The sequence below is a fragment of the Procambarus clarkii genome, chromosome 15, assembly GCF_040958095.1.
Source record: "Procambarus clarkii isolate CNS0578487 chromosome 15, FALCON_Pclarkii_2.0, whole genome shotgun sequence".
NCBI lineage: Eukaryota > Metazoa > Arthropoda > Malacostraca > Decapoda > Cambaridae > Procambarus > Procambarus clarkii.
Window position 1 is genome coordinate 41,911,287 of NC_091164.1, and position 27,169 is coordinate 41,938,455.

Genomic DNA, 27,169 nt, shown 5'->3' on the forward strand with positions numbered 1-27,169 from the left:
GTACTTGGCCTAAAATGCAAAGCCTAATTTGCCTAATAATCCAAGTTTTCCTGAATTTAAATGTTTTTCAAAATTGTTTCTTATGAAATGATAAATCTGCCTATTTCATTATATGTAAGTTAATTTGTTTATATTTGAGTTAAAACTAACCAACCCTACCTAACCTAACCTAACCTAACCTAAACTGACATAACTATGTCTTTAATTTTTGTTCTTAATGTAATATAATATCAAAAATTCAAATAAACTAATTGGAAACAATTTACTGAAAATAAAGAAACTCATTCGGTCTATTACGCAGATCGGGCATTGCATAGTAGGCCGAGAAGCGTGTTCTGGCTACTAGGTACGAAATATCTATCTATCTATCTATATATATATATATATATATATATATATATATATATATATATATATATACACATGCGTTTCAACTTTAGCCAATACCTATGTTGACTTCAGTGCTACACAAGCAGGAGGAGCTGCCAATCACCGGGAAGCGGCCAAGTCACGTAAATACAGAGACCTTGAGCACCACTACAATTTTGTCCCCATTGCCTCAGAGACACTTGGTGCCTGGGGTAAAAGTGCTGCTAGCTTTTTGAAGGAGTTGGGGTCTAAGCTAATCGAAACAACTAGAGACCCTAGAGCTGCCAGTTTTCTTTTTCAGCGCCTAAGTGTGGCAATCCAGAGAGGAAATGCTCACTGCATCCATGGTTCCTGCCCGCCATCTGAGGAGCTGGAAGAGCTGTACAACTTGTGACAAGCAGCCTTGCACCCTGCATGTAATCAATATTGTAACTTTTTTTGTGTAATGACATTTTCAAATAAAGTTAGATAAATATACACACATACCAAAATAATAGGGGTGGTAGGAGAAGAAAATATCAAAGTGTTCAGTGAGGATCCACAAGGTCTTCTCTGAGTACTCTTTATTTTCTTCTCCGAGGCTATGGGTCCCTACACTTGCACCAAAGGTGGTACCCCTATATATATATATATATATATATATATATATATATATATATATATATATATATATATATATATATATATATATATATATGTGTGTGTGTCGTACCTAGTAGCCAGAACGCACTTCTCAGCCTACTATGCAATGCCCGATTTGCCTAATAAGCCAAGTTTTCATGAATTAATTGTTTTTCGACTACCTAACCTACCTAACCTAACCTAACCTAACTTTTTCGGCTACCTAACCTAACCTAACCTATAAAGATTGGTTAGGTTAGGTTAGGTGGGATTGGTTAGGTTCGGTCATATATCTACGTTTATGTTAACTCCAATGAAAAAAAATTAACCTCATACATAATGAAATGGGGAGCTTTATCATTTCATAAGAAAAAAATTAGAAAAAATATATTAATTCAGGAAAACTTGGCCTATTAGGCAAATCGGGCCTTGGATAGTAGGCCGAGAAGTGCGTTCTGGCTACTAGGTACGACATATATATATATATATTTTTTTTTTTACAATAGGGAAGGGATATATATATATATATATATATATATATATATATATATATATATATATATATATATATATATATATATATATATATGTTGTACCTAGTAGCCAGAACGTCGTACTCGGCCTACTATGCAAGGCCCGATTTGCCTAATAAGCCAAGTTTTCCTGAATTAATATATTTTCTCTATTTTTTTTCTTATGAAATGATATGCAGGGAATATGCATATCACTATGCAAGGCCCGATTTGCCTAATAAGCCAAGTTTTCATGAATTAATTCTTTTTCGACTACCTAACCTACCTAACCTAACATAACATAACTTTCTCGGCTACCTAACCTATAAAGATAGGTTAGGTTAGGTTAGGTAGGGTTGGTTAGGTTCGGTCATATATCTACGTTAATTTTAACTCCAATAAAAAAAATTGACCTCATACATAATACAATGGGTAGCTTTATCATTTCATAAGAAAAAAATACAGAAAATATATTAATTCAGGAAAACTTGGCTTATTAGGCAAATCGAGCCTTGCATAGTAGGCTGAGAAGTGCGTTCTAGCTACTAGGTACGACATATATATATATATATATATATATATATATATATATATATATATACATATATATATATATATATATATATATATATATATATATATATATATATATATATATATATTGTGACGAATAAACTGTTGGAGTGTTGATGTTCGGCAGTCCTCCAATGGCAGGTGGCAATGCCTTGTCACACTTACAGAAAAAAAAGAGACTGCTTGCCTGTTTGTCTGTGGTAATGGTAATGGGAAGACACGCAAAACACAAAACATAAACAATGAAATTTTAATTACTTTAGAAAACAAGATATGAACAAAGACAATCCCTTGGCTTACGTAAAATTCAAAACAAGTCAACAAACAAAACAACATGAATAATTAATAGATATGAAATTTACTCTAAAACAAAATAATGTGCAAGACAATAATAATAATCAGGTGCTGAGAATATTAGCTAGAGGTGCCACCTCCCTTAATACACGACAGCCAGGGCTTAGTATACCAGAGAGAGATGTCAACTTCTAAGAGCACAGAGATATTCTGAAGAGGACGGCGTGAGCTGGCCCAGACGTCGACTCAAGTAGAGGGCGTGAGTGCAGGTGCAGGTGTGCTGTCGGCAATACACCAGCCAATCAGGAGCAGGCAGGCGGAGAATGGGTAGTTTGCTCGTTGACGACAGGTGGAGAGCCGGCGTGTCGGGTGGTGCAAGGTACGCTTTGCTTCCTGGGCAAAACGTTTGGTGATACTGGTGGACGTATCTTTAATGTAGTATCTTGTACTTGTAAAATGACGTAAATGATATAGTGAAGAGCAGGCTCAATCTCTCTTGAAAGAGATTATCGTCACAACTCTCCCCCGAAGCCTGCGGTTCCGGAAGAAGTTATGTCTTCATGTGGTAGAGTGATAGGTGGAGCTGCCTCTACTTCATAGACTCTGGAGAGGGCGTCGGCTATGATGTCAGAAACCTTGATGTAGAAGATCTCCAGGTTGAAATCTTGTAGATATAAAGCCAATCGTAGAAGACGTTGATTATTGAATTGGGCTTGATGTAAGAAGCGGAAAGGATTGTGGTCTGAGTAGATGGTGGTAGACCGAGCACCTTGTAGGTATGGAGCAAAGTGCTGTAGATTCAGGACGATGGAGAGTAGCTCCTTCTCGATAGTGCTGTAATTCTTCTGGTGGGGTTTCAACTTGTAGCTGTAGTAGCTAACAGGTAGAACCTCCTCGTCTCGTTGCTTCATCAGGACACCCCCGATGCCGGTACCACTGGCGTCGACATGGAGGATGAAAGGCTTGGTGATATCTGGCGAGACGAGAATAGGATTAGAACAGAGCAGGAATTTGAGTTGTTCGAAAGCAACGGTTTGCTGAATGGTCCAATTATACCGTTGCTTGGGACTGGTTAAAGTGATTAATGGTGTCGCTACCGTACTAAAATTCTTCACAAACCTACGGTAGTAGGAGGCAAGACCAAGGAAGCGCAGGAGCTGCTTCCTGGAGGTAGGCTGTGGATAATGCTTGATGGCTTGAGTGTGTATGTTTAACGGAGCTAGGCTGCCATTCCCTATTACATGACCCAGATAACGCACTTTACCTTTGGCAAAGGTGGACTTGCCCAGGTTGATGGTGAGGCCGGCTGTCAGGAGCTTGGCGAACAGTCGTTGCAGCTGGAGCAGATGTTAGCTCCAGGTGTTGGATGCTACAACGATATCATCCAAATAGGCGTAGGTGTTATCCAAGCCCTGGATGACGCGGTTGACAGCTCTCTGAAAGGTGGCCGGGGCATTACATAGTCCAAAGGGAAGGCGTTCATACCTGAAAAGTCCAAAGGGAGTGATAAAGGCAGATATTTCTTTGGCTCGCTCTGTTAAACACACTTGGTAATACCCCTTGAGCAAGTCCACTTGGGACAAGTACCGGGCATTACCAATGGCGTCAAGGATGTCATCTATCCTTGGCAAGGGGTATGCATCCTTGACAGTCACATTATTCAATTTCCGATAATCGGTACACAATCTAACCTTACCTTGGGGTTTTGGCACCAAGATACAGGGTGAGGCCCAGGGGGACTCACAAGGTGTAGCCAGTCCATGATCCAGTAGGTACTGTATCTCAGCACGCATGACTTCCTTCTTGCTAGGGCTGATTCGGTAGAAGGGTTGACGAATCGGCCGGGTGTCAGGGAGCAGTTGGATGTCATGCTGAGTTGCATTACACTCTTGTGGATCATCTCGGAACAACTCCTGATGTTCCTTGAAGATTTTGATGAGAGGTGCACTATTATTGTCCTGAAAATAGTTATGAAGATCAGTTAGGATTTCCGAATTGGAAAGCGCTGACTCAGTGTCAGTGCTTTAGGGAGGAGAAGCAAGGAAGGTCTCACTGTGGATGTATGGACCTTTAAAGGAAGAATATGCTATTAACATAGTGGGAGGAGTACCGTTATATAGCTTCAGGAGGTGTACGTGGCACAGCTGGGTCTTCCGCCGCCTATCTGGAGTCTCTAGAACGTAGTTGTTGTTGTTTCTGCACTCCTTGATGCGGTAGGGTCCTGAAAACCTGTTTTACAAGGGTAGAACCTGGGATAGGGAAATAGGCCAACAAGAAGTCTCCCGGTTTAAATTTCCTTACTTTGCTGTTCAGGTCGTAACGAGTCTTCATCCTCTCCTGTGCTTTCAATAGATTATCCTTGGCAAAGTTATGCACCCTCTCTGAAATGTGTTGCAGGTTTTGAAGAAACTGAGGCACATTCTGATGCTCACTGAAGGTGGCATCACGTAGAGAGTCTTTAAAAGCTTTGAGAGGAGTACGGCACTTACGTCCGTAAAGCATCTCATAAGGAGATACTCCAGAGACTCATTAAGGAGACTTCTGAAAATGCACATGATGAGGTCAAGTTGTTTATCCCAGTCCTTCAAGGTTTCGTTGCAAAATTTCTATAGGAGTGCTTTAATAGTCTGATGACTACGTTCAAGAGAACCCTGTGAAGCAGGATGATAGGGGCTGGACAGTACCTGTGTGATGTTGAACTCTTCCAGTGTCTTCTTGAAGAGACCACTGGTGAAGTTGGTGCCACAGTCACTTTGAACCTCCCTTGGAAATCCATACTGAGTGAAGATCTTCAATAAGTGTTTCACCACAGTAGCAGCCGTAATGTTCTTTACTGGAACTGCTATGGGGAATCTGGTGGTAGGACACAGGATGGTTAGTATATAGGCGTTGCCAGAACTGGTCCGAGGTAAAGGACCAACACAGTCTATAATAAGTCTGTGGAAAGGTTCCGCAGGCACCTGTATGGGGGTCAGGGGTGCTCTGGGGATAGAGATGTTCGGTTTACCTGCCATCTGACATGCATGACACTGTTTGACGTACTGTTTGACGCTATTTACGATACCTGGCCAGTAGTAGTCTTGACGGATTCCGTGGTAGGTCTTGTTAAAACCGTAGTGCGAAAGTGCTCCGTGGGCCAGGTGTAGAATAGTGGGCCGCAGGCTGGCAGGAATCACTAGTTGTTCGACGTTGGCCCAATCGTCCTCCTCCTTCAGTTTACTGGGTCTGTATCTGCGGTAGAGCAACTCGTTCTCTAGAAAGAACCCAGGAATACTGTCAGTTTGAGTCTCAGCCTGGAAGAATAATGGTGTCAAGGTAAGATCTTCCCTCTGTAAGTTACGGAACTCCAACGTGGTAAGATTCGGAGGTAGTTTCTGAGGGTCTTGAGGGACAGCGGTAGCAGTAGAGTCAGCTGGCTGTGGTCGTGCAGCTTGTCCACGGGTGGTCACTAAAACCGGAGGAGAAACTTCATCACTCTCTTGAACCTTTGCTGGAACATACTCAAAGATGGGATTATCCATTACAGAGGTACACACCTGGGGTTTGTCCATGACGATCAGGTTGGTCAGTTGCAGGTCTTCTGCCAAGTCGTTGCACAGGAGAAGTTGCACTCCAGGCATGGGAAAAGGCTTTTCCCTGATGGCGACTTGGACTTCTCCGGTCACGAAGGGACAATCCAGGTGGACTCTGGCGAGAGGATAAGGAGTGGTAGCAGTGAGGTCAGTGATGAAGACGGTTTCTCCGGTGTAGGCGATATTGGGCACAGCTGATTTCAAAATAATTGATTGAAGAGCCGCTGTGTCCCTCAAGATCTTCAGTTTGAAACGTCCCTCCGGATCTCAACCGTTGGTAGAGACAGTTCCAGGATACAGGTGTTTACTGAAGAGAGAAAGATCATTAACATGAACACCAACATTCATCACAGGCTTACCGGACTTAGGAGGAGTCTGTTTGGGTTTAGTGGATTTAGTATTACCTTTGTATTGAGACTTACCACATTTATCTATGGTATGTCCATAGAGTCTACAATACTTACAGTACAATTGCGAGCCAGCTTGATCGGTACTCACTTTCTCGTAACTGTACCAAGACTTCTTACTGGAAGGTGGTTCTGGTGTCAGCCGGTGGATGAGGCTGTAAGTGTCAGCCGACTTAGCACATTTTAGGTAGTCGGTCTCTTCTTTATCTGCTAAATATAAACGGACAGGAGGAGGCACACGCCTCAAGAATTCTTCAACTAGCATGAGGTTGACGAGTTCTGCAAAGGTAGAGACATGTGCTGCTTCCAGCCATTTCATAAAATATCTCCTTTTGGTATTAGCAAATTCTAGAAAGGTGGTGGTACTTGCCTTTAGGTGGTCACGAAATTTTCTTCGGTAGCTTTCGGTGGAGAGAAGGTAGGCGTCCAACACTGCATGCTTCAGGGTCTGGTAGTCATTCTCAGACGCCAAAGTACTGAGTGTAACTGCAGCTCTACCTGTGAGATGTACTCTGAGAAGGGTAGCCCATTGGTCGGCAGGCCAGCTAAGTTGATTAGCAAGGGTCTCAAAGGTGGTAAAAAATACGTCGACTTCTGTCTCTACGAATGGTGGCATTAACTTACTTGCATGGGAGATATTGAAACTTACTGGAAGACTGGCGGTAGCTTGCTGGCGTTGAGTGAGGTGCGTAGTTTCCAACGCGAGTTCTTGTTGACGACATTCTATAGCCAAAGCTGCTTGTTGTTTGTCATGCTCGCGTTGCATCTCCCGGTGACGATGTTTTGCTTCAAGCTGTACTCTCTCACGCTCACGGAGTATTGCAGTTTCACGTTCCTTGAGGGCGACTTCACGTTCCTTTATTTGTAGGGCTTCTTTTGCCAGGGTCGCTTCTCGTTCCTTTTCTTCCTTTCGTATGGCAGCTGCTTCCCTTTGCTGCTCTCGTTCGATCTTGGCAAGTTCTAGTTTGAGTTTCATAGTTGCCAAATCAGGTTTATCTGCAATAGAGTAAGTTTCGTGAGTTTCAGAGTCAATCTTACCTTCCTCTATGAGATGATCCAGTAACAGACTATGCAGTTCATTTTTGTTGGCTCCATGGGGAACATCTAGTCGATACTCATGTGCAAGAGTTTGTAATTCAGTCCTCTTGGCACGATTTAAGTTCCCTATTTCACCTGCTGGATCTGCACGGAAAGCTTGGAGACGAAACATGGTGAAATTAGCAAATAAATATACAACGAATATACTGTTGTGATATGGTGAATGTCAGAAACAGGACAACGTGGCAACTGGTACCTATCCTGTGGAATCGTTAACAATTTATGTTAATTTCAAGATTGTAAATGATTAATAAATCAAGATCGCAGGAAATCTTGTACCCGGTACTCATGTAAGATGATAAGGGCAAGAAAATCCCACTAAGTAAGCGAAACTGAGTTTCTAAAACAAATGAAACATTTAATTGCCTCAAAAGTGAATTAGGTAGTCCAAGAATGTAGGCATACCTTGCCGAGTCTCTATAGGACATAGCAAGTTTTTCCCACTGAAATGAAATATAATACTTACAGAATTAGCGAACTTTTGTGCTCTGAAAAAAGAAAGCTAATTCCCTACCTAAGTAAATATCATCATCTCTGACCGACGTGTAGGGGGTGCGAGGTGTCAACAGGTGACGAGAACTGCTGCTGAGGTCCCAATTCAGCAACAAAGTTCGTGCTAGAGGAACTATGGCCCTCTTTATCCTCCTACAGTCGGATTGCAGAAGATTAGGTGCTCTTGACCCGGGGACAGACCACAGTACCAGGGTACCAATATGATGATCTGCCGAAAATATGAGAAATATCCTAGGGACAAAAGATGGTAAACACGAGTAATAACACGGAGGGAGAGATAACCAATTAAGAGAATGACTGAGGCCTACAGTCACCACGTAATCCAAAGTTGTCTCACCTTCACCATATGCTACTCTCGGAATGCACAATACACACAGCACCATATGAAAATAAAATTGAATATTGAAAATAGTGAAAAGCTACTGTACCAAAGCCAAGTACGCTTACCACAAATTTACGTTCAGGTACTAGTACCTGAGTGAAGCTCCTTGGACAGGCCCCCATGAAATGTGACGGTAAAGTGTTGGAGTGTTGATGTTCGGCAGTCCTCCAATGGCAGGTGGCAATGCCTTGTCACACTTACAGAAAAAAAAGAGACTGCTTGCCTGTTTGTCTGTGGTAAGGTAATGGGAAGACACGCAAAACACAAAATATAAACAATTAAATTTTAATTTCTTTAGAAAACAAGATATGAACAAAGACAATCCCTTGGCTTACGTAAAATTCAAAACAAGTCAACAAACAAAACAACATGAATAATTAATAGATATGAAATTTACTCTAAAACAAAATAATGTGCAAGACAATAATAATAATCAGGTGCTGAGAATATTGGCTAGAGCTGCCACCTCCCTTAGTTCACGACAGCCAGGGCTTAGTATACCAGAGAGAGATGTCAACTTCTAAGAGCACAGAGATATTCTGAGGAGAACAGCGTGAGCTGGCCCAGACGTCGACTCAAGTAGAGGGCGTGAGTGCAGGTGCAGGTGTGCTGTCGGCGATACACCAGCCAATCAGGAGCAGGCAGGCGGAGAATGGGTAGTTTGCTCGTTGACGTCGGGTGGAGAGCCGGCGTGTCGGGTGGTGCAAGGTACACTTTGCTTCCTGGGCAAAACGTTTGGTGATACTAGTGGACGTATCTTTAATGTAGTATCTTGTACTTGTAAAATGACGTAAATGATATAGGGAAGAGCAGGCTCAATCTCTCTTGAAAGAGATTATCGTCACAATATATATATATATATATATATATATATATATATATATATATATATATATATATATATATATATATATATATATATATATGTATATATATATACATATATATATATATATATATATAGATACAGCATGCAACTGCCACCTTGTTGGCCAGTGTAGTGGCCAAAACTCAGTGCCAAATGCTTAATGCACAGACTACCCTATTCCAGTAGCTGAAGTTTATAACTTTTTAGACACTCAACCCACCAGGGGACTCGAACACTGGCCAACAAGGTGGCAGTTGCAAGGTGGGTGTTGGCCAGTGTTCGAGTCCCCTGGTGGGTTGAGAGTCTAAAAAGTTATAAACTTCAGCTACTGGAATAGGGTAGTCTGTGCATTAAGCATTTGGCACTGAGTTTTCCCATATAACAGGAACCGATGAAAGAGCATCCGAGGTCCCACACTATCTCATTGCCTGGGAGAGGATTGGAGTTCTGGTTGGTTAAATACCCCAGAATTCCTACCTCTCATATGGCTTTGAAGTATAGTGTAGTGGATACAGCATGCAACTGCCACCTTGTTGGCCAGTGTTCGAGTCCCCTGGTGGGTTGAGTGTCTAAAAAGTTATATATATATATATATATATATATATATATATATATATATATATATATATATATATATATATATATATATATATATATATATATATATATATATATATATATATATATTACAACTGTTTTGGATGAGGTGAAAACAAACTTTCAACACAAGACAGAACACGAAACAATGGGTATAATATTTTGTAGGTTAAAGGGAAGAATGGAAGTAAGGGCCTATTAGCCCATATTTCTTGATGCTTCTATATTGGTGCGGAGTCTTGAAGTGGGTAGAATATAGTTGTGCATTAATTGGCTGTTGATTGCTGGTGTCGACTTCTTAATGTGAAGTGCCTCGCAGATATCAAGCTGCCTGCTATCGCTGTATCTCTAGATGATTTCCGTGTTTTTTGTTAAGACTTCTCTGGTGGTGGTCTGGTTGTGGGAAGAGATTATATGTTCCTTAATGGAGCCCTGTTACTTATGCATCGTTAATCGCAAAATATGTTTAGTGTTTGCAGGTTATAGTAGTGTGTGTGTAAACTAAAGTCTTTGAAAATGTAATAAGTTATTACGAAACGCGTTCGAGTGTCGCGTCAGACAGAAATAAAAATGAATTTTGGAGAATTGATTTTTCAATTACCATCAACAGTGAAAAGAAATATAAGAAATATTAAGAAAATTCGTATTACAGTTATTAATCTTACTTCTTACTTTTTCGGTCATATTTAATAATATATGTCTACAGGAAAGACTGCTACCAATATATATATATATATATATATATATATATATATATATATATATATATATATATATATATATATATTATATATACATATATATTTTATATATATATATATATATATATATATATATTATATATATATATATTTTATATATATATATATATTTTATATATATATATATATATATTTTATATATATATATATATATATATATATATATATATATATATATATATATATATATATATATATATATATATATATATATATATATATAAACAAGCAGTACCCAGTCACGCATTCCTTGTCCCCCAGTCCTCTCCACAATTTCCCCCTCACCCATATAGCGTGCATGTTGCTATATTATAGCGTGGATGTTGCTATTATGGGCAACGGATGGCGCTGTTTTACAAAAACGCATGTTTTTACCTTTCACAGGGGTAACATCTACATAGTAAGTATATAAAAAGACGCGCCTATTCGAATGTAACGTTGTGTCAAAGTTTCAAAGCAATCGGTAAAGAGGTTTCTAAGATTTCCCTCACATGAAAAACATGAAAAACACAGTTTTTCAGAAATAGCATGTTTATTTTTACCGTCACAGACGTTACATCTATATAGTATGTATATAAAAACCTGACCGGATGTGAATGGAATGTGTGAAAATTTCAATGCAATCGGTGAAGAACTTTCGGAGATTAGCGGTCATGCACAAACGACCATTTCCATTTTTATTTATATTGATATATATATGTTGTTGAAAATGACCGAATGGGTAATATTAATAATTTTAACACGAACCTTCACAATATTTCTTACATTTTTCTTCACTGTCGAGGGTAATTGAGAAATTAACTCTCCAAAATTAATTCTTTTATTTTTTATCTTTCGCCTGAACGCATTTCATAATGCTTAATACATTTTCAATGACTAGTTTACACATAACATACATCATACTTATACTCATATTTGGTGAGGTGATATGGCACAAAAGTTTTGGGTAAGGTGATAAAACTATGCCAGAACACGAATCAATGGGCATGAAAACATAAGAATGGAAGTAACTGCAGAAGGTCTATTTGCCAATACTTCCTCTCACTGCTTCTATGTTGGTTCAGGGTCGTGAAGTGGGGAGAATATAGTTGTGCATTAATTGGCTGATGATTGCTGGTGTTGACCATTTGATGTGTAGTGCCTCGCTGATGTCGAGTCTCCAGCTATAGCTGTATTTATCGATCATTTTTGTGTTGATTGTTAAGATTTCACTGGTGGTGGTCTGGTTGTGAGAAGAGATTATATGTTCCTTGATGGAGCCCTGTTGTTTGTGCATTGTTAATCTCCTAGAAAGAGACATTGTTGTCTTGCCTATATACTAAGTTCTTAGGGGCTTACAGTTCCCAAACGGGCATGAGAAGGAATAGCGACATTGGTTTCCTTCAAGGCGTTCTGTTTGATGTCTGAGCAGTTTTTCATGAATAGTTTGACTGTTTTTTTGCTTTTGTAGTAAATTGTCAATTGTATTATCTGATTTTTATCTTTAGGGATAACGTTTCTATCAATGAGTTTTCTTTCCTCCATGTTATAAGCAGTCGAAAAGAAGTTCCTGTTAAACAGCCTAATACGGGGTACAAGTGTTGTGCTGGTTGACTCTTCAAAGGTTGCATGGCGTTTCACATTTCTTTTTATGACATCTTCAACATAACCGTTAGAGAAGCCGTTGTTGACTAGGACCTTGCCTTACCCTACAGAGCTCTTCATCGACTTACTTCCATCCTGAGCTATGACTGAGAGCCTGGTCGACGTAAGCATTGACCACACTCCTCTTGTTTCTGTCTGAGCAGTCACTATTGGCGTTGAGGCACATTCCTATGTTTGTTTCCATATTGTTAGACTGCAGTGTGGTAGCCTCCGTTCTTTTCTGCGAGTGTTACATCTAGAAAGGACAGCTTCCCATCATTCTCCATCTCATAAGTGAAACTTAACACAGAATTCTGCTCGAATGCCTCCTTCATCTGCTGCAGACGTCTGACATCAGGTACCTGCATAAAAATGTCATCAACATACCTAGAGTATATAACAGGTTTCAAGTCCATGTCAACTAAGACCCTCTGCTCAGGGTACTCATGTAGAAGTTTGCAAACAGGACACCTAAAGGAGAACCAATGGCTACCCCATCTTCTTGCTTATACATGTGCCCATCCGGGCTCAAGAAGGGTGCCTCTTTAGTGTAAGCTTGGAGTAGCTTTCTTAGTATGTTTTCTGGTATGTCAAGAGGAGTACAAGCCAGATCATGAAACACTCTGTCCACTATCATCCCGATTGTTTCATCCACAGGTACGTTGGTAAAAAGTGACTCTACATCCAACGAGGCTCTTATCCACGTGGCCCATGCTCCCCACAGTAGGTCAACAAATTCCTTTGGAGACCTCAAGCTGAAACCACAAGGTACATAAGGAGTCAGCAAGCAGTTGAGTCGCTTAGCCAGTCTGTATGTGGGTGTCGGTGTCTGGATGATGATTGGCCGAAGTGGGTTTCAGTGCTTGTGGGTCTTGACATTCACATATGCATAACCAAGTTTGTATTCCACAATAACCTTTGGCAGGTAGAGTCCGGATTTCTTCGCGTTCACAGTTTCAATCAATCTGTTTACCTTCGTTTTCAATTCACCTATTGACGCTTATTAGAGGTTATAAGCATTACGAAACACGTTCAGGCGTCAAGATCAAAAAAAAAAAAAAAATTTTGGAGAGTTAGTTTATCAATTACCCTCGACAGTGAAGAAGAACGTTAGAAATATTGAGAAGATTCAGGTTAGAATTATTAATCTTACCCTTTCGGTCATACTCAACTATTCCTGTAAAGGAAAAATGTTTACAAGAAACACTGCTACCAAAATATACTAATATATATATATACATATATATACATATATATACATATATATATATATATATATATATATATATATATATATATATATATATATATATATATATATATATATATATTATATATATAGGCAAGTGTGTGCATGAAGCATGGACCACGTGTTCTCCCATATATATATATATATATATATATATATATATATATATATATATATATATATATATATATATATATATATATATATATATATATATGGCCAATAGCCTATTGGCCTATTTGGACCAATAGGCTTTCTACAAACACTTCTATTCAATACCCATTGTTTGTGTTCTGTCTTGTGTTGATACTTTTAATACCCTATTAATATTCCCTCTTGTTCTGTCTTGTGTTAATGCCACATCACCCCTCCCACCTCACTCAAATGTAGATATAAAATCGGAGATACGTAAGTTCTATTCAGTTGTGTATTTGTGAACTTAAAGTCTTTGAAAATGTAATAAGTTTTACGAAACGCGCCCGTGTCGCGTCAGACTAGAAATAAAAATGAATTTTGGAGAATTAATTTTTGATTTACCTCCAACAGTGAAGCGTAATGTACGAAAGATTGAGAAAATTCGTGTTATAATTATTAATCTTACTTTTTCGGTCATATTTAATAATATATGTCTACAGGAAAGACTGCTACCAAAATATACTAATATATATATATATATATATACATATATATATATATGTATATATATATATATATATATATATATATATATATATATATATATACATATATATATATATATATATATATATATATATATATATATATATATATATATATATATATATATATATATATATATATATATATATATATATATATATATATATATATATTGAATATATATGCCTCACTAGAGAGGCGTCATAATTGCCAGATTTCACATATTTTGGAAGCTTAGGAATAGTTCACTCTCAGCTAGCTTGCCACAAACTAAGGTTTGAGCCTCAACGAGAAGAACACAAGTGTCTCTCACTTCTTCCACTTATGATGTTTATGTTTGCTCCAGCATCCAGGAGAGTCCTGAGCACTTCTAAGTTTTTTGTAGCGATGGCGGCCAGGAGAGAAATCATGCCTGTAATGTTAAAATGAACAAGAAAATAGTACCTTCTGTTAAAGGATTGATCAACATATTATTGGTAAATGTTCGAGAAAGATAAACAATAAATACTAAATGTTGTTTGAAATGCAGAAATCGTGGGCACTTACTGCACCCATTTTGGACACTTTGTGCACCCATATTGAACACTTACTGAAGCCATATTAGACCCTTTGTGCACCCATATTGGATACTTACTGCACCGATATTGGACACTTACTGCTCCCATATAGGACACTTACTGCACCGATATTGCACACTTACTGCACCCAAATTGGCCACTTACTGAACCCCAATATTGGACACTTACTGCACCGATATTGGACACTTACTGCACCCATATTGTACACTTACTGCACCCAAATTGGCCACTTGCTGAACCCCAATATTGGACACTTACTGCACCGATATTGGACACTTACTGCACCCATATTGGACACTTACTGCATATTGGACACTTACTGAACCCATATTTGGACACTTACTGCACCGATATTTGACACTTTGTGCACCCATATTTGGAGGCTTGCTGCACCATATTGGACACTATGTACACCTATATTGGATACTTACCGCACTCTTATTGGAAGCTTACTGAACCCATATTGGACTTGTGGAAACTTAATGCACCCATATTGGACACTTACTGCACTCATATTGGACACTGCACCTATATTGGAAACTTAATGCACCTATATTGGAAACTTAATGCACCCATATTGGACACTTACTGCACTCATATTGGACACTGCACCTATATTGGAAACTTAATGCACCTATATTGGAAACTTAATGCACCCATATTGGACACTTACTGTACCGGTATTGGACACCTTCAGCACTCATATTGCCACCTACTTCTAATATATTGGACACCTTCTGCTGCCATATGGGCAACCTACTGTATCCAGATTGTAACCTACTGCCTCCATATTGGACCCCCTTAGCACCCATTATGATGACCTACTGTACCCATATTAGATAACTTCAGTACCCATAATGATCACCTCCAGTACCCATATATAATAGCTACATCACCTATGTATGACAGTCACATCACCCAAACATAACAGTTATATTACCTATATATAACAGCTACAGCACAAACATTGGGCACCCAATAATTTTCTTTAATAGGTATAATTGGAGGTGTCTTTAGTACTACTTGGAGGTTCCATCCTCTCGAAGACAGCAGTAACTTTCCTCCCCTGAAACTCCAAGCTTCCCACATTGACCGACCTGGGGATGTGTTAGGGGCTTAGCAACTACTCTTGAGGTTTTAAACCATTCTTTAGACTTCTTACTGTGCCACGGTCTTGAGGTTAAGCCAGGAAATTGGTGTTATTCCGGGTGTTTAGGGGTATACCGGGGACTTGCGGTTATTAGAAGGACCTGGGGAAATGCTAGCGACTTGGAGTTATGCCTAGGACTTGGGGGTTATGCGTTGGACTTGGGGTTATGCCTTGGACTTGGGGTTATTCCTTGGACTTAGTGTTATTCCTAGGACTTGGAGTTATGGTGACTTTAGACAATTTGTGACCTGCAAACACTGGTCAATATTTAAGGAAAAAAAGGAGAAACGCCAAAGAGACTGGCGGTGCTGTGTAGTACTGGAGCAACATGTGAGAACACAGAAAATAGTGAGGGAGACCCCCTTTGCTGGACAACCCACTTCAAGTAGTTTTGACACAAGTAACTACTGTGCTATGTCTGGAAGACAACATTGTAGATCTTTGTAGGCTGTTATGCTGAATTATATACCTATCCGGAGGGCGTTACAATAGACGGCAGGTATCATTGGCCAATCTTCTAGAATAATTAGAACAATTATCTTTGTCGAAGTCCGCTTTAGTGTTGCCCCTGTTTGGACTACTGTGTCTATTATGAATGTCTGGGAAGCTTGATAGAAAACTTAGTACAGGATAAGTTATCGAGACCCGCTCTTAGTTGTGGGTATGAGCCCGTGGCATACCTCTACTTACCTCTACTGTCGACTGCGTTCACATTTGCTCCTTCGTTCACCAACAACATAATCATGTCTCTATTGCCTCGATTTATAGCCTCGATAAGTGGTAAATCTGCAATTACAACACTTGTTTAAGATATCCTACAAAAATATAAATAATTAGGACATTTATGAATGAAACGTTGAACCCTTTTCCCATGAGATCATACAAATTATTATCTATCAAGACATTAGTGCAATCTGCGGGCGTATAAATCACAGATATATTAGTCTTTACATATACAAAATCTTCAATTATCTTCCTAGGTGACTTCAACTTGCCTAGTCTCAGGTGGAGAATAGCAAACAATAATATTATACCAGGAAATCTATCGGGACCTAGCCAACCACAGATTAGAGAACTACTTAGATTCTGTGACAAATTTTCACTCAATCAGCAGATATCGGAGCCAACGAGAAATTAAAATATTCTAGATCTGGTCTTTACGAACAATGAAGACATTATCAGAGACATTACGATATCAGATACCACATACTCAGATCACAAGCTCATTGAAGTGCAAACGACCATCAATACTCAGAATAGACCTAAAACGTTGATAAAGCGAGAGGGGCTATTCAGTAAATTCAATTTTAATAATAAAAGGATAGACTGGGAGATAATAAACAGGGAACTTACAAACATTCCATGTCAAACTGTTCTAAGTAATATAAGTCCTACAGAAGGAATAGAAAAACTGACTTCGGAAGCGTATCAAGTCTGTCTGAAACATGTTCCTTTGAGGAAAGCCAGAAAGAGATCCAACGTAGAAAGAGAACGCAGACGACACTATAAAAGAAGGAAAAAAATAACGGAACTGCTTATGCAGACATGAATTTCCCGTCAAAGAAGGAATAATTTAAATAGGGAGATTGAAGAAATCGAGAGGAAATTGAAACACTCATATGAAACTGAAGAAAGGCAGTTAGAACAGATTGAACCTATTCGTACAAGTGAAGGTTCATACACGGAGGATGACAAAGAAATTAGTGAAATCCTAAAAAAGCAGTATGAGGATATGTTTAGCACTTCAATAAACAACATGAAAGTGGAAGATCCAGACAATTTCTTTATGCGGGATATTCAAACCCCTGTAAATATAACTGATATCAACACGAGGGCACTAAATTTTGAAAGAGAAATTGAAAACATGCCCATGCACTCGGCCCCAGGTCCAGACTCATGGAATTCAATATTTATAAAGAAATGCAAAGTGCCGGTAGCACAGGCACTCAGTATAGTGTGGAGGAAGAGCTTGGACACGGGGGAGATACCAGATGCACTTAAAGTAGCAGACATAGCCCCTCTACACAAGGGAGGGAGCAAAGCATTGGCAAAGAATTATAGACCAGTTGCACTAACGTCGCACATCATAAAAGTATTTGAGAGAGTGATTAGGAGTCAGGTCACAAATTTCATGGAGACCAATGACCTTCACAACCCAGGCCAACATGGATTTCGAGCGGGAAGATCGTGCCTCTCACAGCTACTTGAGCACTACGACAAAGTCACTGAGGCATTAGAAGAAAAACAGAATGCTGATGTGATATACACGGACTTCGCAAAGGCTTTCGATAAATGTGACCATGGCGTGATAGCACACAAAATGAAGTCAATGGGAATAACCGGTAAAGTAGGACGCTGGATACTCAGTTTTCTTTCAAACAGGACTCAGCGAGTAACGGTCAACCATATAAAATCAAGTCCAAGTGCAGTTAAAAGTTCTGTACCTCAGGGTACAGTCCTTGCACTGCTGCTTTTCCTTATTCTCATATCAGATATAGACAAAAATACAAGTCACAGCTTCGTATCATCCTTTGCAGATGACACAAAAATCAGTATGAAAATTATCCCGGCTGAAGACATTGAAAAACTTCAAGCTGATATTAATAAAGTTTTCGACTGGGCATCAGAAAATAACATGATGTTTAACAGTGATAAATTCCAGGTACTCAGGTACGGCAAAAATGAGGACCTTAAACATAATACAGAGTACAAAACACAATCAAATGTACCCATAGTAGGAAAACAGCATGTAAAGGATTTGGGAATAATAATGTCTGACGACCTAACGTTTAAGGAGCATAACCAAGCAAATATTGTGACAGCCAGAAAGATGATAGGATGGATTACGAGAACTTTCAAATCCAGGGATACCATCACAATGGTTGTACTCTTCAAGTCACTTGTGTTGTCCCGTCTTGAGTACTGCTCAGTACTCACTTCCCCCTTCAGAGCAGGAGAGATTGCTGAACTAGAGGGAATACAGAGAACATATGTGGCACGCATAGACGCGATAAAGCGCCTAAATTATTGGGATCGTCTCAAAGCCCTCCAAATGTACAGGCAATGTGATGTAGTAATTGCGCGAATTCGCCTTGGCTATAGACACATCTGGCAGGTTAGTGAGGCTGACCCACTACCAGAATATTCAGATTGTAAACTCTGTGATAAACCTTTAATGCATTCACTAGAACACTATATTGATGAATGTGAAACCGTAAAGGACTTTAGACCTCCTGGCCTCTTGTACCACCAACTGTGTAACTATTTTATTGACTCAGGTGTTCTGGACGACATCCTAACAATTTACCCAAAATTTGCTTGTCCATTTTAAAGAATGAAGAACAATTTTTATTTATATACAAAGCTGTATCCCTTATGAACCCATCCCTGCCCTTGTGTGGCAGTGCACAATAGAAAGTTGTTTTCACATATCCACACATTAAAACATTGATTGTAACCATGATATATATGTGCTTCAGCCTACAGTTTAGACCTATTGTCTTATGTATGACCCTCTGTCCTGCGTGCCAGTGAATACTAGCATTATCCTCAATTTAATAAGACTATCAAAATCCTCAGATTAGGCAAAATTGTAATTAATTTTGTCAATAAAGATGTTAATAATAATAACTAGAAAGAAGACGAGAGAGATATCAAATAATATACACCTAGAAGATACTGGAGGGCCAAGTACCAAATCTACACAGTAAAATAACAACGTACTGGAGTGAACGATGTGGAAGAAAATGCAGAATAGAACCAGTGAAGAGCAGAGGTGCCATAGGCACAATCAGAGAACACTGTATAAACATCAGAGGTCCACGGTTGTTCAACGTCCTCCCAGCAAGCATAAGAAATATTGCTGGAACAACCGTGGACATTTTCAAGAGGAAACTAGATTTTTTCCTCCAAGGAGTGCCAAACCAACCGGGCTGTGGTGGGTATGTGGGCCTGCGGGCCGCTCCAAGCAACAGCCTAGTGGACCAAACTCTCACAAGTCAAGCCTGGCCGCGGGCCGGGCTTGGGGAGTAGAAGACCTCCCAGAACCCCATCAACCAGGTATCAACCAGGAACCTCCTGTGCTGCTACTGTAGTTAGTGGTCGCTCCCTGCTGCAGAAGGTCCCTGGCCAGCGACGTGTCGTTCCTCTCAATGGCAGCCAACAGTGGCGTCAGTCCTGAGACGTCAAGAAGATACATTTGGGCAGAAGTAAAATGTAAAGTATAGAAGATAGACATAAAGATATGATAACTCTCAGTTATAATGTGCCTCTTCCTTATCAAGGATAATATAACATTAGCTATTACAATAATGAGGAATATATTTATGTAAAACAATATTGATATAATATAGCAGACAATGTGACTATAACATATACTTAAATAAAAAAAAATATGATATAAACTAATGAGAAAATCAGTACGAGCTGTGAGGAGGATTCGAACCTCCTCTCTAGGTACTCTCTAGCAAACGCTTTGCCCAGAGCATAGATTCGAATCCTCCGCACGACTGCTACTAATTTTCTCATGGATACATCACGTTGATGTGATTTCCTTGTGCATATAAACTAATCTAATATATGTTTACGGAAATTGTACAAAGATTAGACAGTTTTAAATTATTACAAATTAATAAAAAAGAACTTAAAACAAGCAATACCCAAAAACCTTTATCAATTAAAAAATGGGTTTAATACAGTTCATAAAAATGCTAAAGTCAAAGTTCAATCACAGAAGAATAACTTTGTAGTTTCGATCGACCTCTTCACACTAAATTTACTTATTGGGGGCGCTCACTACTATTATCAGTAATTCGGAATGACACTTGGATATATTAATCCTATTATAGCTAACTAATTTATGGAATCCATTTAATCAAGACCATTTTCCCTTACAATCGGATAATTGTGTATTGGGTTCCCAAGGGCAGAACTAGAAGTCCAGTTGGCAGTACTGGGAGTCCATGGCCAGGCCGAGTCGACCTGAACACCCGATGGTTCTCTGATTGATCATGGAAATTTTCTGGGCTTGCTCATTCTGCTAAGAAAATATGATTGAAGAGGCAGGAAGATAAAGGAGTAAACAAGTCAGATGACATTCGAGCCCGGAAGTAAAGGTGGTGGTAGTTTTGTAACATAAGTATCAAAACGATGGTGAACAATACCATCTTGGTTATCTCAAGGTTAATAAAGAAGGCTGTTGCTGATGAGGTAAGGGCAACTGTTATGTTTCAATACAAATAGACAAAATATAACATATTTCAGTGCGAGACCAGTGTTCTGCTGTTATTAATGTGTGAACAACAGAGACACTCAGGAAAGTCTGCTGCCACTTGGGAGTTGTACTGATTCTACATAAAAATGTTTCCTTCAACTTCTACAAAATGTGCTAAAGAATAACAACTAAGACAAATAAATGTATTGTTAATGAAAGAGGCGGAGCAGCTAACATGCAAGATGTTCAGAATGTGTTGTCAACCTGACAACACATTCAACACACTTAACATAACCTGATAACACATTCATTTTGTCAATCAGACAACACATTCATGTTTTCAACCTGACAACTCGTCGGGCCGGACAGATGAGTAGACAGCGCTTCGGATTCGAAGTCCTGAGGTTCCGGGTTCGATCCCCGGTGGAGGTTGAAATAAATGGGCAGAGTTTCTTTCATCCTGATGCAACTGTTCACCAAGCAATAAATAGGTACCTGGGAGTTAAACAGCTGCTACGGGCGGCTTCCTGGGGATGTGTGACAAAAACGAGGCCTGGTCGAGGACCGGGCCGCAGGGACACTAAGCCCCGAAATCCTCTCAAGATAACTTTGCTAAACAGTAAGTCACCCGGATACATTCATGTTTGGTGTTATAGTCCTATATTAAATATTTTAATAAGTTATGTAACTCGATCACCAAATCCTGCTTATTTTGCTTTCTTTTCGTTAAATAAAATTTTATTAATTTAGAGTCCTATACAAAAATTAATGCGTGGGATCAGACAAGTCATGAAAACAATCGGCATTGTTTACATGTTCCTACACCACACACTCGCCTACCCTAGCATCCCACACTCACCTGTCCTAGCATCCCACACTCACCTGTCCTAGCACCCCACACTCACCTGTCCTAGCATCCCACACTCACCTGTCCTAGCATCCCACACTCACCTGTCCTAGCATCCCACACTCGCCTACCCTAGCATCCCACACTCACCTGTCCTAGCATCCCACACTCACCTGTCCTAGCATCCCACACTCACCTGTCCTAGCATCCCACACTCACCTGTCCTAGCATCCCACACTCACCTGTCCTAGCATCCCACACTCACCTGTCCTAGCATCCCACACTCACCTGTCCTAGCATCCCACACTCACCTGTCCTAGCATCCCACACTCACCTGTCCTAGCATCCCACACTCACCTGACCTAGCATCCCACACTCACCTGTCCTAGCATCCCACACTCACCTGTCCTAGCATCCCACACTCACCTGTCCTAGCATCCCACACTCACCTGTCCTAGCATCCCACACTCACCTGTCCTAGCATCCCACACTCACCTGTCCTAGCATCCCACACTCACCTGTCCTAGCATCCCACACTCAACCTGTCCTAGCAACTCACACTCACCTGTCCTAGCATCCCACACTCACCTGTCCTAGCATCCCACACTCACCTGTCCTAGCAACTCACACTCACCTGTCCTAGCATCCCACACTCACCTGTCCTAGCATCCCACACACCTGTCCTAGCATCCCACACTCACCTGTCCTAGCAACTCACACTCACCTGTCCTAGCCACCCACACTCACCTGTCCTAGCAACTCACACTCACCTGTCCTAGCATCCCACACTCACCTGTCCTAGCAACTCACACTCACCTGTCCTAGCATCCCACACTCACCTGTCCTAGCAACTCACACTCACCTGTCCTAGCATCCCACACTCACCTGTCCTAGCAACTCACACTCACCTGTCCTAGCATCCCACACTTACCTGTCCTAGCAACTCACACTCACCTGTCCTAGCATCCCACACTCACCTGTCCTAGCAACTCACACTCACCTCTCCTAGCATCCCACACTCACCTGTCCTAGCAACTCACACTCACCTGTCCTAGCATCCCACACTCACCTGTCCTAGCAACTCACACTCACCTGTCCTAGCACCCCACACTCACCTGTCCTAGCAACTCGCACTCACCTGTCCTAGCATCCCACACTCACCTGTCCTAGCATCCCACACTCACCTGTCCTAGCAACTCGCACTCACCTGTCCTAGCATCCCACACTCACCTGTCCTAGCAACTCACACTCACCTGTCCTAGCATTCCACACTCACCTGTCCTAGCAACTCACACTCACCTGTCCTAGCATCCCACACTCACCTGTCCTAGCAACTCACACTCACCTGTCCTAGCATCCCACACTCACCTGTCCTAGCAACTCGCACTCACCTGTCCTAGCCACCCACACTCACCTGTCCTAGCCACCCACACTCACCTGTCCTAGCATCCCACACTCACCTGTCCTAGCAACTCACACTCACCTGTCCTAGCATCCCACACTCACCTGTCCTAGCCTCCCACACTCACCTGTCCTAGCATCCCACACTCACCTGTCCTAGCAACTCACACTCACCTGTCCTAGCATCCCACACTCACCTGTCCTAACAACTCACACTCACCTGTCCTAGCCACCCACACTCGCCAGTCCTAGCAACCCACACTCGCCAGTCCTAGCAACCCACACTCACCTGTCCTAGCATCCCACACTCACCTGTCCTAGCAACTCACACTTACCTGTCCTAGCAACCCACACTCGCCAGTCCTAGCAACCCACACTCACCTGTCCTACCAACCCACACTCACCTGTCCTAGCAACCCACACTCACCTGTCCTAGCAACCCACACTCGCCTACCCTAGCATCCCACACTCACCTGTCCTAGCAACTCACACTTACCTGTCCTAGCAACCCACACTCGCCAGTCCTAGCAACGCACACTCACCTGTCCTAGCAACCCACACTCACCTGTCCTAGCAACTCACACTCACCTGTCCTAGCATCCCACACTCACCTGTCCTAACAACTCACACTCACCTGTCCTAGCCACCCACACTCGCCAGTCCTAGCAACCCACACTCGCCAGTCCTAGCAACCCACACTCACCTGTCCTAGCATCCCACACTCACCTGTCCTAGCAACTCACACTTACCTGTCCTAGCAACCCACACTCGCCAGTCCTAGCAACCCACACTCACCTGTCCTACCAACCCACACTCACCTGTCCTAGCAACCCACACTCACCTGTCCTAGGAACCCACACTCGCCTACCCTAGCATCCCACACTCACCTGTCCTAGCAACTCACACTTACCTGTCCTAGCAACCCACACTCGCCAGTCCTAGCAACGCACACTCACCTGTCCTAGCAACCCACACTCACCTGTCCTAGCAACTCACACTCACCTGTCCTAGCACCCCACACTCACCTGTCCTAGCAACTCGCACTCACCTGTCCTAGCATCCCACACTCACCTGTCCTAGCATCCCACACTCACCTGTCCTAGCAACTCGCACTCACCTGTCCTAGCATCCCACACTCACCTGTCCTAGCAACTCACACTCACCTGTCCTAGCATTCCACACTCACCTGTCCTAGCAACTCACACTCACCTGTCCTAGCATCCCACACTCACCTGTCCTAGCAACTCACACTCACCTGTCCTAGCATCCCACACTCACCTGTCCTAGCAACTCGCACTCACCTGTCCTAGCCACCCACACTCACCTGTCCTAGCCACCCACACTCACCTGTCCTAGCATCCCACACTCACCTGTCCTAGCAACTCACACTCACCTGTCCTAGCATCCCACACTCACCTGTCCTAGCCTCCCACACTCACCTGTCCTAGCATCCCACACTCACCTGTCCTAGCAACTCACACTCACCTGTCCTAGCATCCCACACTCACCTGTCCTAACAACTCACACTCACCTGTCCTAGCCACCCACACTCGCCAGTCCTAGCAACCCACACTCGCCAGTCCTAGCAACCCACACTCACCTGTCCTAGCATCCCACACTCACCTGTCCTAGCAACTCACACTTACCTGTCCTAGCAACCCACACTCGCCAGTCCTAGCAACCCACACTCACCTGTCCTACCAACCCACACTCACCTGTCCTAGCAACCCACACTCACCTGTCCTAGCAACCCACACTCGCCTACCCTAGCATCCCACACTCACCTGTCCTAGCAACTCACACTTACCTGTCCTAGCAACCCACACTCGCCAGTCCTAGCAACGCACACTCACCTGTCCTAGCAACCCACACTCACCTGTCCTAGCAACTCACACTCACCTGTCCTAGCAACCTACACTCGCCAGTCCTAGCAACTCACAATAGTAGTAGGGATGACACGCCACAGACGAATTTTTTTTTTTTGGGGGGGGGGGAAATTCGTCTGGAGTGTCAGGGTTTTCAGGTAAATTTTAGAAGTTGTTAAAGTTCTTATAATGAAAATAATATCATACGAGTTTGTTAAAAGTTCTTATGATGAAAATAATGGCATACGAGTTTGTTAAAGTTCTTATGATGAAAATAATTTCCGAGACTTAGAAGTTTGTTAAAGTTCTTATGGGATTCTTACTTAGAAACTAGTATATTGCTATATATCTGAATCATTTCACTGTCTCCCGCTCATACCTCACCCCCTTACCTCACAATCTGCAGTGGCCCACCTGTGTTTACTTTAGACCGTCAGCCAGACGCCGCATGCAGGTTACCTCTTAATCTTATCTTATCTTCTCCAAAATATCTGGACCGTCCCTCTCCTTCATATTGTTCATTCATAGTTCCTTTTCATTAAACTATTCAGTTTTACATATATAAAGAAAGTCAGGGACTAGCTCACGTTCCCACCTTAGTTTTACTAATACATCTTCTTTAGTATCCAATCATTTTCTTCGAGATTTAAAACACAGCTATTTCAAACGTATTAAAATACAATAATTTTGTTATCGAGCTCCAGCTCCTATCCCCCGCTTTAGTCCCCTGTCGTATAATGAATACTAACAGTCCAATCCCTCTAAAATTTAAAAATAATCATATTTCAAACGTAGTTCAATACAGTAATTTAGTTACCGAGCTCCAGCTCTTGTCCTCCACCTTAGTTCCCTCGCACATCTTCGTCAACCTAATCAAATTCCCTGTAATTTTTACCCTCTGTATTTCAGACACAGTAAATAAGATCAAGTCAGTTACTGAGCTCCAGCTCTCATCCCCCGCCTTACTTCCCTCTCGTGTCTTCGGTATTATCCTATCAAATTCCCTGAAATTTCTACCCTCTGTATTTCAGACGTAGTTTAGTAAATCCAAACAATTATCAAACTCTACCTCTTGTCCCCCAGCTTAGTTCATTTTGTACGAGTTCTTTATTTTCCAACTAAAACACCCTGAGATTTAAGATCACCTTATTTCTAACGTAGTAAAATTAATCAGGGCATTAGCCATGCTCCATTTCCTCTGTCTTAGATCGTCGAACATAATTATATCCGATCAAGTCCCTCTCCAGCCTATCTGTTTATCAGAGTAATCACCTTACCATTCTCATCCCCAACGTATCCAAACCTTCAATAATCATACTGTATTTGCATATTTTCTCTATATTCAGCTGTGTTCTTCACATTTTTTCCATGTTTTCTGTGTTCATTCCATGTTCTACAAATGTTCACAGCATGCTCAGTTCAAATTTTTTCTACCATTTTCCCCGTATGTTCACTATGTTCTTTGTCATGTTTTCATGTACATCATATGTTCTCTGTATAACTTTTATACTCAATATTCATGTTCTCAATGTTCTTAGCTTGTTCTTCACATGTTCAGTGTTCATTCTTGTATTCCCTATGTTTCTTATCATGTCTTCATATTCTCTATAAGTTCATATTCCCTGCATGTTCACTCTATTCATCAACTTTTTCTTACATGTTTTCTGTGTTCACCGTATGTTCACTGTGTTCATTCCCCTACTTAACCTCAATTTTTTTTTATGTTCTTTGTTTCTTTAAACCAATTTGTTTCTTCCATTCACTAACTAGTTCTTTGTCAAATAATATTATACTGCAATACAGTTCCCTCAACAATTTTAGTCACCCAGTTTTTATTTGCAAAACTATGTCAAAGTAATTCTCGTAGTCAACTTAATAGTTCTACCAACCCCGTTCTTAAACAAATCTACACTTTATTCTGTTCCAAATTTACAAAGACAAACCTTTCTTGTAACTTCTTAACTAAAAATCTTTCGCCCATCAACTAAAACATAGT

The 27,169-nt window shown here is 41.1% G+C and overlaps 1 protein-coding gene across 1 annotated transcript in view; it reads right to left on the minus strand.

The window, feature by feature from the left end:
* Positions 1–27,169, minus strand: part of LOC123759180 (adhesion G protein-coupled receptor L2) — a 356,308-nt gene that overhangs the window by 272,912 nt on the left and 56,227 nt on the right. The window contains exons 2-4 of the mRNA XM_069325190.1: positions 19,923–20,024; positions 16,539–16,634; positions 14,434–14,532 (exon numbers count right to left, since the gene is read on the minus strand). Coding sequence (XP_069181291.1) covers positions 14,434–14,532; positions 16,539–16,634; positions 19,923–20,024 — 297 coding nt within the window. The remainder of the gene's footprint in view (positions 1–14,433; positions 14,533–16,538; positions 16,635–19,922; positions 20,025–27,169) is intronic.